General features: G+C 29.1%; 3 protein-coding genes across 3 annotated transcripts in view; all 3 read left to right on the forward strand.

Moving 5' to 3' along the window:
* LOC145328419 (uncharacterized) overlaps nucleotides 1-10197 on the forward strand; it is a 102854-nt gene extending 92657 nt beyond the window's left edge. Inside the window, exons 4-6 of the mRNA XM_080172060.1 lie at nucleotides 1475-1523; nucleotides 2159-2290; nucleotides 9926-10197. Coding sequence (XP_080028186.1) covers nucleotides 1475-1523; nucleotides 2159-2290; nucleotides 9926-10042 — 298 coding nt within the window. The 3' untranslated portion in view covers nucleotides 10043-10197. The remainder of the gene's footprint in view (nucleotides 1-1474; nucleotides 1524-2158; nucleotides 2291-9925) is intronic.
* LOC145328420 (uncharacterized) overlaps nucleotides 1-15226 on the forward strand; it is a 383707-nt gene that overhangs the window by 229421 nt on the left and 139060 nt on the right. The gene's annotated exons all lie outside the window — the stretch shown is intronic.
* LOC145328417 (alpha-catulin-like) overlaps nucleotides 14824-15226 on the forward strand; it is an 87619-nt gene continuing 87216 nt past the window's right edge. Inside the window, exon 1 of the mRNA XM_080172058.1 lies at nucleotides 14824-14867. Coding sequence (XP_080028184.1) covers nucleotides 14841-14867 — 27 coding nt within the window. The 5' untranslated portion in view covers nucleotides 14824-14840. The remainder of the gene's footprint in view (nucleotides 14868-15226) is intronic.

Genomic DNA, 15226 nt, shown 5'->3' on the forward strand with positions numbered 1-15226 from the left:
GCATTAGTAAATTAATTAATTGCTTTGTTGAAGTCTAACTGTAGTTAATTATGAAGATTAACGCAATATAATTCACATAAATAATGTTAATGAATTTGGAAACAATAAATGTCAGTTATGACAACTTTTATTTCATGCCATATTGTCGACAGAATTAGATAAATTAGGTTGTGCTTTTTAGGGAATATACATAAAGGTCTTGTGATGATTTAAAGCAATTTAACAAGGATTAAAACAACCCTCTATCAAAACATTTACCCGCCCCACCCCAACCAAAAAATTGTAGTAGTGATTTTAAGAATTAAAAAAATATGGGAGGAATCTTATATTTTCCTTAGATGCTGGAGGTGTAGATGCTTGTAAATAGATAAAGAGATAATATCTATTTTAAAAGCTTTTTCTTCCAGTTTAAATTTAAATAATGGGCCAATAAACTTACACAAATCTCAATATTACCTGTAGGGACAGATTTTCTGTAAATTTAATCAATTTAAATCTTTATATACATCCTCAAATGTTTATGGTCTAAAATCATACCTTTCTCACACATGTTTGCTTTACTCGGGGCTTTACCTGCGGGGCGACCCAGTACCTAATATAACCTAACTTAAACTTACCTATGTAATATACAAAAAAAAGATAAAAACTACCCTTGCGATCGCTCCCCCCTCTCTATTATCAATTTATTTCAAGATTAGAGGGTTGGTTTTTCCCTGCTCAATTTATGTTTAAGAATAAATATCCCAAAAAATAAAATATTATCAATAAACTCCAGTTAAGGAAGAGAATTTTTTTTTGAAAAGGCTAAATTTTACAATTAACATATTTTCAAAGAGCCTTTGATATTTTTTTCTAATAAGTTTCTAACAGTTTTTTTGTTTTGATATATTTATAGCTTACTAGATAGCAATATATCCAATAGGAAAAATTTAAGTTTTTTTTAGTTATAAGCATTCTAAAATAATAATTGTTTTCTTTAATTTACATACCCCTGTAAACCATGGTCACATTATACACTTATGGGGAATATATTAAAGATAGGAAGATGAATACATTATTTATAACACCAATTCTTTATAGATAAACTAGTGGTCACGCCCCAAGCCTCTAGGGGCTCTGTATTGCAAAGAGGCAAAGAAAAATAGCTTAAATATCAACATAGAATGGCCTAAAACCATCAAATGTGAAGCTTACCTAAAAAAATAACTGTATCGCTTCAGTAGTCATAAAGAATCTAAGCTTCAGACAAAAGCCCTTACTACTTTATATAATAGGATAAATCTATCTACAATAATTTTAGCTTTTCAAACTATTATTAACAATAAAAAAAATTTATTGTATGAAAAAAATTATGTAGTTTTTGCCTATTTTACTATTAATATTTTTAGGGGGGCACTAAACAAGTTCTCCAAAAAAGTTACATTTTTAAAAAAGGCATAATTTTTCATTTAAACTAATCTTGTTATTTTTTTAGGCGAGCAGGAAAACTGCTGGAAAAACTGGCAGAATCTTTGGCAGTCCAGGTACAGTTATTCTGATGTGCTGAATTTTAATTTCCAAATGTGTACGCAGTTTTCGCGGTGTTTCCTTATCCTATCTCAATATTTACTACTAGCTTAAAAAGCTTCAAACTTCCAAAAAAAATAATTTTTTTTTAAAAATTAACGTTTTAAATGTATAAATCGTTTTAAATGTATACATTTTTTTAAAGTTTAGAAGTTATAAGCTTTTTTAGCTAGATGTAAATATTGATATAGGATGAGGAAACACCACGGAAACTGCGTACACATTTGGAAATTCAGCACATCGTTATTATATATTCTATACTTTCTCAAATTAATAAACAAAATTACCCCTTTTGAAGACAAAAATCACAATTAAAAAGTTTGGACACTGCCAATCAACTAATCAATATTTAATAAAACGCACCCAAAGTCTAACATCATGAAATAAGAGACTGTGTTTACAAAATTTTAAGTACCAGTGTAATTTACAGTCCAATTTTCTCTCACTTCTTGTTGTAGTTTTTTTTATGTATGTTGTTGTGTCCTCAAACCGATGGGTCCACAATTTTTTAACAACTGATTGGTGTTTTTTTTATTAGCTCTTTAATTATGTATTATTGACTCAGTAACAACTAACTATATACATATTTTAGAATGGTTCAGTAACAAGTAACCTCGTGACTGCCATACTAGAAGATGAGATGTTAGGAGGAGTTGGTGATATGAACAAGAAAGAAAGTAGTCTTATTCAAGCTTCTAAAGCCCTAATCACTTCAATTACAAAGGTATCTATATACTTTTTGTTTATTACTATCTATATCTTCTATCTCCATGTATCTATTTATATCTACTTAAAGGGAGCACTTCCTTAATTATGTATTTATCTATATCTATCTACAGTATGACCCTCGAAAAAGTATTTTTTAGCATCTGCAGCCCTTATTTCTCAATGAATTGATAAAAAAATGTATATGTCCTTGTTCTCTATAGATTTCCACATAAGTAGATCTCCATCAACACCGGAGATTTTTAGAGCTAAAGTTTTGAAAAAGTGACTGAGGAAAAAGTAACTTTTAACATGAAACGACTTTTTTAGCAAAATTAAGGTGGAAGTCCTTTTATTTTTGTTACTAGCAGAAACTTTATACAAAAATGAAATAAAAAATTTAGGCTTTGAGTAAAAAGCATTTTTTTTTATATATTTTTTGAGTCTTTTTAGTTTAATGATATTTTGAAAAACTTACTTATTAGGCAAATTTGTTTTAGATTAAAAAACCAAATAAATCTTTATGAATATAGCAGGAAAATTGTTTTTGTTTCATAATCCTAACTTTAATAACAAAAAAGTTACAAAGAAAATAAAATTAGAACATAATGATTTTTTAGTCTAAAAAACTTATAAAACCCCCTATTAAATGATTGAGATGTCAGAAAAGGGGGCGGAGCAACTGTCATAATTAATCCTTTTCATAAATAAGGGTAAATAAATAACCTAAAATTTGCAAATAATCAATTCATTCAGTAGTATTTTTTGCCATTAAAAATTTATATTTTTTGGTGGAATAAAAAAGAAATAATTAGTTAACTTGTTTTTCTTTGTGAATTATTATTCAGTTGCCAGAAAAACATAATATAACCATCCAAAAATTATGAGAAACAAAAAAAAATTATTTTTCTCAGTCACTTTTTCAAAACTTTAGATCTAAAAATGTCCGGTGTTAATGGAGGTAAAATTAAAATTTTATATCTACTTATGTTGAAATCTATAGAGAACAAGGACATATACATTTTTTAATAATTCATTGAGAAATAAGGGCTACAGGTGCTAAAAAATACTTTTTCGAGGGTCATACTGTATATTTTATATCTATCTGTATTTATCTATATCTATTTATATTTATCTATATCTATCTGTATTTATCTATATCTATCTCTATGTATCTATATCTATCTGTATTTATCTATATCTATCTATATTTATCTATATCTATCTCTATTTATCTATATCTATCTATATTTATCTATATCTATCTATATCTATCTATATTTATATATATTTATCTATATCTATCCCTATTTATCTATATCTATCTCTATTTATCTATATCTATCTATATTTATCTTGTAGCTGTCATATGTAAAGCAAAACTTCTCCCTCAAAAGTTTTCATGTAAAAGTGGTGATTTTATACTTACACATTATCCACAGGAAGTAAGGAAACAGTAAGACATTTATACATACCAAGACACTTAAGTATACAGTAGTTGCGCTTCTGTGAAATAAAAGTTGAACAGGAAATAATTAAATAACAGATTAATCAGGCTTCAAATTATAAAATTATAGGATAACTAAAAATTTTCAACTATTTTTTCTTTCCTCCCCAAATCAACCCTTTCAATATGTAGTAACCTTCCTCTTTTTTCATTTTCTCTTTCTATTTTTCTCTCTCTCACTCTATCTTTCTCTCTCGCTATCATACATTCAGGGTGGGGACGTTAAAATGTAAAAAACACTGGTACCTAAAGTTTTAAACTATGTTATCTTTTTCGTTGGCTCAAAAACATTGCATACTTTCATTTATTTGGTTCCAAACTAGAAGTTTCCAACTTATTTTTATTTACAAAAGGTCTAATTTTGTTTATCATCATTGGGGATGAATATCAATTCATTATTCATTGGTGTATCCCTTATGATTTCTGCTACATACCCTTTTATCCCCCCTCTTTGTACACGAATCTGAAAAAGTTTTGGTATTTTTACGAGGAATAAATGTCAGTAGCATGTGTTGATAATGCGAAGTACAGGGTCTTTCAAGAAATATGCATGTCAAAACTTTCAGCATTTGCATGCACAGTGAGGTAAAGACAGGATTAAAATAAAGTTTTGCAGTTCTATGCGAGTTGTTTGGTTATGTGTGCCACCGTGGAAGGCTTTAGCCCATTTTAAACATGCTAATAATCGAAAAATATGCTTAAATTCTCTTTCTAAATAATAATTTTTATGATTTATGTAAAAAATTATATAAGAAAAGATATTTAAAACAAAACTAAGATTATTTTAAATTGATAAATTGATTAAATACAGAAGTTTTTAAATACAAAGTTATTTTTCAATTAACAGAAAAGAGTGACTTTAAGAGGCGCTCTAAGTCTTGAATATCATTATAGGTATTTTAAAAGTTGAAAAATAAGTTCCTTAACCAAAAAACTAAGCTATATTGTCTTTATATAAATTGATTGTATTTTGTATATTTGTACCAGAGTGCCTTCATTGTACTTTTGGATTTTCTATTTTTGATATTGCTGCATGATTTTTCTTTAACAAGGATGACAACATCCATAAAAGCGAAGCACTGAAACGGTAGGACAAACGGACATTAACACTTGTATAGTATCTGAACTGAAAAATCGGAACATAAATGTATAAATGTCGAATCAAAATTGTAGATAAATTTGTTGAAAAACTGCTTAATAACAGGATAATGTTTATGGACATACTTATATTTTGGGACTTGATTATAGAGTTGCTTCGCTTATAATATTGTTCTTTGTTGTCCCAGGAATCAATATACCAAAAATCAGATCAAACGGATAATTAAAACACTTAAAAATTTGTTGTTAAAAAAGTAGAAAAATCAACATGTTTAAAATGGACTACGGACATTCTGGTAATGATTATAGAGTTGCTACGCTTTCTAAATCGTACCCAACTACTACAGGAATCATCATGCAAAATTTGAAATCGATAGGACAATTCTAACATGCCTAAATTAACGAATAAAAGCTATCTATCACGGACGGACGTACGGACGGACGGACGTACGGACGGACCGACCCTAATTATAGAAAAGCTTCGCTTTTAAAAATGTTAATTAATGACAAACTAGGGATTTATTGCGAAATGTCTAATTTAACAAGAGACCTTAAAAGATAAGACAACAGGCCCCAATTATGATAAACAAAATTACCCCTTCTCTATTATCAAAATTACATATAGAATAAGAAATAAAACCTATACATTTCACCCTGTATATTAAATATATACATGTGGTACTATGCAAAATAAAATTGTATGCAATTTGCAATTCTAAAAGTGAGTAGAAAAGTTGGCCCCCTTTTCAAACGGAAAATCGGTTTTTGAAAAATAAATTTGTTATCGTTTTTATCGCACAGAGAACCTTTTTTAATTTAACCTTTTCAAAAGCGATTTTACTCTATAAATCACTTTTATTGTCTGTCCTTCAGTCGGCCAGAATTTAACGCTTTTTACAACCACTAGCCATCCCCACTATTCTAATTTTATTTTAGATAGAACATTTTTTTCGGGGAGGTATTTTTCATTTTTTGGAGGTTGGGGGTATCCCACCCCCCAAGAAAATAGTCATTCACCTTCCCGGGACATATAAGAAGCTATTCTGTGAAGGAGAACCCGTTTGGTTTAGCGGTTAGCAAGATCCTTTGGTACAAACAGACAAACAGACAGACACCGTTCTACTTTGTATTATAGATGAACAAAAAACATATAATGTTAATTTCTGTATCTATCTATGTTATAAATTATTTACTAATACAACGTATCATTTTCCCCTAATTATTTTGTTAATTCAATTATCAATGGCCTTACATATAATTGTATTTTGCACTATTAGTATAGGTGGGCTTTATTAAGGATAAGACAATGTCTTATAAATTGATGTACATCCCCAAAGATGATAAACAAAATTACCTCTTCTGTAGATCAAAATTAGTGGTTCAAACGTTTGAACACTTAACTTAATTATCAAAATAGTATAAATCCTCAAAAGTCACCTAAGTTGTGAAGCCAGCGAATAAGAAATTATTATCATAGGACTTTAGGGACTAGTGCAATAAATAGCCCATTGTTCTTTTTCTCTGTGGTCTACTGAGTTGATTCCTACTGTTGCACGACATAAAAAGATTTTGTTATGATAGATAGACCAAAATGAAACCTTTATAAGTTATCTATTTACACCTTTTTAGATATGTTTTAAAATTTGTTATGTATATTAATCTAATATCAACTGAGCTGGATCTTTAACCCTTACAGATCGGAGGGGGGGGGGGGGGGCTCCAAGAGCCCCCCCCTAGTTTTTTCAATCTCATTTTTTTTGCAGGTAAGATGAAGAGCTGTAACTTTATGACTTTTTAAGTTTAGTAATAATACGTCGGCAAGAGTTGATTTTATTAGGATATCTGGTCTGTGTCGGTCGTGGTGTCCGGTCAAAGTCGGTTGGGTAGCAAAAAAAATTAGAAAAAAATCTAAATAAATCTTAATTTCTACATTATGACTTTTGTGTATAAGGTAGAAACCTAAAATTTTTTGGTGAATACTTAGATATCAAAGACCTTCTGAGAAAAGTGGTGTTATGACCGTTTGACCGCTCCCTGACCGACTTTATGACCGATTTTTGTCCGGCTTTTACTACAGACATATATCATGAATATCGTGGCTTCTATTACAGCTAGAGACCTATAATTATTTTTGGTAAATCCTTGAGCAATGATAAACAGATAAAAATATTAATTTGCGCCGCCAACCGCTGTTTTACCGCCGTAACCGCCGAAAATGGCGGTTTCCGTTATTTGCCGTTTTTCGGCGATGAACAGAAAAAGTATTTTTTTTGTTAGGAAAAATAAAAGTTCGTCCTAAAATTTGGTCATCCTAGCTGCAAAATTGGACGCTTTACAGCTGTTTTAAAATTTAGCGGCTGGCCGCTAAAAAGCGGCTAAGGAGCGGTCTGACCGCTATGACTAGAAAAGGTAATTTTCTCTAAAAATACACACGAACCTCCAGAAAAAAATTTTACGTCTTTATCTGTACCAGGAGACGAGATAGAGGGGGGGGGCTCTTGGAGCCCCCCCCCCCTGATCTATTAAGGTGGGAATTGGGGCCCGATCTCTAAGGGTTAAATGTGTAGCCGTTGCCGCTGCCAGAGGTACAGCCACTAACCTAATAACTGTTTGAATTTTTAGTAAAAATATGGAAAAAATAATAATAATAATACGTAAAAACTTCAAACATTTAAAAATCAATGTTTTATTGGCAGCACTGGCAGTGGCGACAGCTACGACTACGGCTACGACTATGGCTACGACTACGGCCACGACTACAGCCAAGCCTACAGCTACGGCAACTGCTACAAATTTAAAGATCCAGCTCTGGTCAATATGATATTTCTTATTTTAGATGACTAGTTTATATTAGTATTTAGATTTGCAAAAAAAATTGCACTCTCATATTTGACCATATTTGCAGTGTTTTTAAATACATGAAAGTAACCTTATCAGAAATAGGTAGAATGTTTGTGTGTTTGTACCGATATATTTAGAGCTACCCCCCCCCCCCCCTCCTTAATTTTAGAATTATTTCAAATAAAGGGGGTTTCTGTGCTCGACTAGGAACTTTAAGTGAAATCGCCTTTTGTTTTAAAACTTTACAAACTTAAAAGATTAATTTATAAATTTTGTTTGGTATGGTGAATAAATCCCGAAATATGACATATTTGATACTATATGTATACAGTCTACCCTACATAAGATGATAATTGAGTAGCTGTGCTAATAAAATTGAGCTAATAAAAAAAAATTAAGTTTTGTAAAAACAGTTTTATCCATAGTATGTATTATTTATTTGAAAAGCATTGAAAAAATATTGGTGAAATTGAAAAATATTTATTCAAATACAGGGATAATAGGAAACATATTAGAGTAAAACACTAGAGGAGGAAGAGGTTAAATAACTATATGTCCCCATCCCAAAGACCTTGTGCCAACTCTCAATCAACCAATGTTTTTTGCTAGCAGACAAAAAAGGACCTTGGAAAAGGGTGGCTGGTAATTTTCTTTATTTACATCTATAACATAGGTAAGAGAAATTTCAAAAAAAATCTGCACATTATGCTGAAGCTAAAAAATATAATATAAATATTTGCTATAGTTTCTTTTGTATAAAAAAAATGGTCAGAATTACTGATTTGTTCACAAGGATCCTAAATTTTCTTCAGTTAACATTTCCATGTCATCCATGATTAAAAATGAACTACGTGACTGGTTTTCAAGAATTTTTTGACCATTCATTTCATGAATATTTTATTTTTCAATACTATTTAGACGTGAGGGGGGTAGGGAGCAAAATAATCCTCCTGCCATTTAAAACATTGAATGTCTACGCTTTACCCCCACCTCAAAAAAAATTGGATTTGTAGATTTTTTATGTATAGTATTATGTTTATTATATTGAGAGAAAAAAATCAACTGTATAACAGAACCAATTAGAGAAAAAAGCTATTCAAACAAAAATTTCAAAGATGATAAAATAAGATAAAGTAAATAAGGTGTTAAAGTTGTGTAAGATAGACATTTAGATCAAAAAAATGTCAACCCTATCTAATTAATTTTTTTATTTTCTTCCTTAAAGTACTTTTCTATTTTATTTCAATTTGTGTACTCTAAATGAATAGTTATTGTTGTTTTAAGAGTATTTTTCAGCAAAGAAGGAGGCATTAACAATTAATCTTAATTCATTTTTCAACAAAAAATTCTAGATTTTCAGGGAATGATTTCTTTTAAAGGATAAGAGTGAAGATTTATTTAATTTCCACTATCATATCTCTGACTTTTTTGATATTTTCTAATGATGCTTTTCATCAAATTATCTCTGGAGCACAAAAATCCCCACCCCCTTCCTATTGTTTGTAAATACATTGAAAATAAAGGTGGGTTAGTTTTTTTGTTTGCCTCAATGCCTAGTCACTAATTAAACCTAGCCCAAAGTACGATTAACACCAGAAAAGCTAACCCTCCCCTTATTTAGTTTTAATTTATTTCAAACTAGTTATAGGGGGAGGGAGGGTTCTATACTCGACAAAACACTTTGAGGGAAACCGCCTTTCTAATTATACTTTGCTTGTACAAGCTATTTTTAGTGAAACATATGTTTTGTTAATTATTTTCTGTACTTATCTAATTGTTTACCTATCTATCTATCTTTATCATTATCAAACCATCTCTATATTTCTGTCTATTATACGTTTTAAAAGAAAAGCTTTGTTTCAATTAGCGTTTTTTGTACGTCCGTAACAGATAGCTCTTATCGTTAAATAAGACATGTTAGAGTTGTCCTACGATTACAAAAAAGTAAATAATATTTTCTTTCACAGTTAAGTACAGACAGCGTAGCAACTCTATGATCTTTACCAGAAAGTCAGTGGAACACATGTTTGACTCTTTAATATGAAGTAATTTTTGTTAAGACTTCTAGATATTGTTGAATATTCAATGCTTTGTTGTTTTACCAGTGTTTATTGTTTGTTTCATTTTGCTCCGCTTTTATAGATGATATCTCTTGATAAGCTTATTATTGTCTGTTAAACTATCCTCATGTATATATTTATATTTTAGGTGCTATTATTAGCAGATACTTGTGTGGTGAAACAACTACTTCTAGACAAAGATATTCATTCTAACAGGAAACTGAATCATAATTTAACTAGTTGTAAAGTAGATGCGCTACTTTAAATCGAATACAGGGTGCCTACTTGATATCAAAAGCTTGAAAAAATATATATTAATCTTTCTAATGAAGTAACTTCAGACTGACCAATAACAAAAATGGATGTCCAAATCAGCTGATTAATCTATTTCTCATTAACTATGACTTTTGTCAATTAAAGGTATCTTGTTAAAACCAGCTATCACATTGGTCAGTTGATATATTCCATAAGCGTTTGAAGAGATACTGCCCTTTATCTTTATGAAAGAGTATTTAAAGCAATATCAAATTCTCAACTTTAATTTCAATAGAAACAAGTTCTTTATTCTTGGGAAGTTAGGAGTCAGGAAAACAAAAACTGAGAAATAAACAAAATTTACCTACTGATGGTATGTTAGATGTGTGATATTACAATTGGCAAAATTAGACCTCACAATACAAGGGTTCAACTTCCTAGTAAATATTGGGATCTACTGCAGTTCACGGTAAAATATTGCTGGTAACGAATATTGCCAAACATCTATGAATTTTAAAGGCTGCTAGCTGCCAAACAGCTGAACGTACATATCATACTCGAACACCATTTTAAGCGGTATAAGAAGGCCTATAAATAATATGGAATATCCAAGATCCAATGATGCGCAGGGAAAGCTTCACTGAAGAAAAAACGCGTAAAATAGGCCTTTTTCGCGCATTTCTCTGCACTACAAGATAATTATGCATTATTGATTTATGGCTATTCTAGATCATTTATAGGCCTTTATATGCCGCTTAAAATAGTGTGCGGGCATGATCTGTACGTTCAGTCAATTGGCAGCTAGCAGCTTTTAAAATTCATAGATTTTTGGCAATATTCGTTACCAGCAATATTTTACTTTGAACTGCACTAGATCCAAATATTGTACCAAAGAAAAAGTTAAAGATCTAATGGGGTTTTATTCAATTTATCATCAAAGTCTAAAGCCTGAAATCTTAGTAAATAAATTATTAGTGTCAAGGCCCATATGGCAGCATGATTGAACTAGTTTCCATAATGGAACCCAATCAGATTCGTTTCCACTGGATTAAAACTGGTTCAAAGGCCAAAACTACTGGAATTTATTCTATTTTTCTTCGTTTTGCTATCTGTGGAAAACTGTTGTAATGCACTGCAATAAATAAGTCTTATACCTTTCCCTAACTTGTTCTGGAAAAATTTCCAATACTTGTGTAATACGTAAAATATGTCCTGCATTTTGTGTTTTATGTTTCTCATAGGTACTTTGTGATACTTGAGTATAGAAATTATTTTTCACATTGTTACAGAAACTCTGATAAGCAAACAAGTATAATAAGTATTTTTTTTAAATTATGGTAATGTTATAAAAATTATAGTAATGTTATAAAAATACAACTTTGCATTTACATATGATTGTATGATCTAATTTTTTGGTTAAATTTTACCTTAGAAGTGTACAATTGACAAAAATCAATATTTTTTTATGAAATTTACAAACTAGTTCCTGTCTTTGGTAGCTTGAGTTTGTTATGGGATAAGTTTAGGAAATGCCAATAATATAAATAATGACTTTTCCTCCCAATTCTACAAAAGGATTTTTGAGGAAAGATTATATGTTTCCACCCATTCTTGTAAACACAGAGTGGTTTACACATTAGAAGCAGGCAAAAATTTGTCAAACACTCATGCATTGCTTTCAAGTGTCATAAAATAATTGATTTGTGCATAATTTAAACACACAAATACAAAGTCTAGACAGATAATTAAACTTTTCAAATCAAAATTTGACATCCTTCATACATTTCAATTAAAATAATAATCTGGAACCTAATCAAAGACACTTTAATTTTAGTTAATGTTTGTTATTTTGTTTTCATGTTTAAAAAAAGCAAAAACATAAAACAATAATTTGAAAAATTTACAGTTTAAGTTTAAAAAATCTTCAAAAACTGAATATTTCAAATTTTTAGAAAAGACAATTTTGACATAATTTAGAATGCATATTTTACAGTAAGTGGTAAAAACCAAAATATTTACAAAAACATACTATTAATAAATAAGCTAAGAAATAAACAAATAATATATGAAAATCTGAGAATACCTCAACATGCAAGATATGAATAAGGAAAATGCTGATTCATTTATATTCCATAATCTAGTATAATGATATCATCCAGGGTTTGGTTTTACAGTGCTGCAAAATACAAAATAATAGATGAAATTTTGCTTGTATTTTGTTAACTATTCAAAAATATATTTAAATTGAACATACATGGATGTTTTTTGAAAATTTAAACCTCAATAAAAGAAATACAATTAAAACTTTTCATTCTAATATTCTTGCCATTAAAAATATTCTTTTTTAGATGAAGTAAAAAAAACTATAGCATTATACTATACTATGTGTCTAATAATTTTTAATGGAATATGTATGAATTAGGAAAAAAAGATGTCCTTTCTTTTGTGCATGAAGATATATTTGGTCGGCTCATTGACATTATGTCTGATAAAGGAAAGTAAATCAATTACGTGTAATACTCACATATTTATCAAACTGGGACAAGTTTTCCAACAAAAGTAAGAAATTACTCTATTTTCTATTTCTTCAATATGAAAAATAGCAGGTTATTTTTAACTATTCTAAGGCTTTTGTAAGGTTCCTATACCTAGGTTTTTATTCTTATGTAATTTTTACCTAAAATGAAGAATGAATTTAAATTTAGATTTTGGTATTTAAACTGCCATGCTAGAAAAATGTAAACGTTAATTGTAGAACAATAAACTGTAATTATTTTTTCACTTTTTTATAATAATGCAACTTTTATGTGAAAAGCAACCTGATTCTTCATCTATGGCTCTAAAATATTCTTCTCATAAAAACTAATTTGCATGAATGAATTTATCCAAATATATCCATACATATGAAAACCATTTATCAGAATTATCTCAATCCTTTTTTACATTTCACTTTTTTTCCTGAAGAAAAATTAATTTTAAACAGAACTCATATACAGGGTGAAAAAAGGGTGTTAGTTTCAAAAAAAAATTTTTTTATAGAATACTTGTAGGTACTCTACTAGTAAAATAGCAAAAAACCATCCCAAGACCTAAATCTGGAAACCATCACAGGAATTATATGAAGCTTACCTAAAATAGAGAATCAAAGAGGTTCAGTAGTTAATGAGATTTTAAGCTTTGGACACAAAACCCTTACTACTTCATATAATAGTATCAATGGTTTCCCTTTGCTACAATATCAATATTAAATGTGAAGAAATGCTATTTTTTATGAAAACAGAGGCAACTTTTTAACATGTGACATTGCTTTTAGACATTATTGTCCTCAAATATAGAGTAGCCACCCTGTAACTAACCTAATTTTACAGGGATGTAATTAATGTAATTTTCCCGGGGAGTTTTAATGAATTTCTCTTCCCAAGAAAAAGTAATTTGTTTTATCACTCAGAGAGTTTAATCTTTACTTTAAATAAAATTTTAATTTTAATCTTAATTTCTAGAAATTTTATTTTTTAATTTCATAACATCTTTACCATAAATAAAATGGAAATTTTTAATCTGTTAAAAATAAAGTTTTTCTTATAAATCATAGATATATCCTGAATAACCGTTTTTGGCATATAGTCAAATTAATATATTCATACAAATTCAAATAGTTTAACATTGAGTTATGACCATGATAAAATTAGAAATATACCATTTTTATTTATCAAGGAAAGTAAAAATTATAAATTTGATGTCTTTCAATAATTTCTTTGCTGGTAAGGTTTGATATCAAAGGGCGATTCTAACATGCCTATATTAACGACTAAACTTATCAATTTGAGAAAGATAATTTAAACATATTTTTAAAAATCCATTAATAAATGGATATATAAATATTGGATGCAATTGTCCATTTCTGAAATTATTTGGGTAACTTTTTATCTTGGTGTAAATCTCTAAATTGTCGCTCCGAGATTAATGATACGGGAATAGGCTAAATGTTTATGCAATTAAACCATTTTATTTTTACAAAATTTTAACGAAAGTAGTCAGAATACTTCTTTGTGATTGCTTTTAGATTGTATATGAAAAGAACTGCGGAAAGTTTTTTTCTTTAGAGAAAAAAAATATAAAACAGCGTATAGTGTCAAATAAAAAAATTGCGTTATATAATACAAATTACCAATGATAGGCCAGTATACATTGTAAATAAAAATGGAAAATTGTATACTGGCCTATCATTGGTCATTTATATTGTATGACGTCATATTTATTGGACACTATACGCTGTTTCAATTATAGTAGCGTTTTTCTCAAAGAAATATACTCAGCAAAATTATTATCATTTTAAAAAGTAAAAAAAAATATTATTGTGTGAACACCATAAGAATATTTCTTACTGCACATGACTTTTAGGTTGTCTGCAGATACCACAGATAATTAATTCATAGAAATCTTTCTAGGTATCATAAAATATAATTATTAGGATACTTTCTACTTTTAGAAGCTAAGTAAGTGTATCGATTTTGGGGGATCTGATTTTCTCGGCTTCTATTCAAGAAAGATTACTGATTTTCTAGAGCATCCGGTATACAACTTATACACTAGACACTCATATTTTGTGTTTTTCTACCATTATTATATCTCCTATTCTAATATTTTAAGGATTTAAGAAAAAAATTAATTCATTAATGATTTAATGAATAAAAATCTACTTAGCAGAATATATGTTATCAAATGTTATTCTAAATTCAAACTGACTCTAAATAAATCTTCTAAAATATGATTTGGTATTAAAATTCAGTTCACTGGCTATTCAACACATGAACAACTTTTCAGAATTTGTTAAGGTAACACAAACAGATGGATAGATAGATAGATAGAAAGATAAATAGATAGGTAGATAGATAGACAGGTAGATTCAAAGATGAACATATAGTTAGATAGAAATTTAGATTGATGGATAGTTAGATAAATGGACAGATAGGTAGATAGACATTACCCTGTCCTGTTTTAGAAAAATTTTGTTAAAATTTTTGCCCCCAGCCATAATATGGTTTATTTATGCAAAATAATGACCCATGCAAAATATTTTTTCTGTAATGCAAAAATTGCGATGGTACAAGCACTGCAAAATTTTTAATATTTGCAAAAAGACCTGTTTTAAAGCTCTTGTACCATCTCAATTTTAAAGATTTTTTAAAAATTT

This window comes from Acartia tonsa, chromosome 9, assembly GCF_053477335.1.
Source record: "Acartia tonsa isolate MP-2025a chromosome 9, ASM5347733v1, whole genome shotgun sequence".
NCBI classification, from domain to species: Eukaryota; Metazoa; Arthropoda; class Copepoda; order Calanoida; family Acartiidae; genus Acartia; species Acartia tonsa.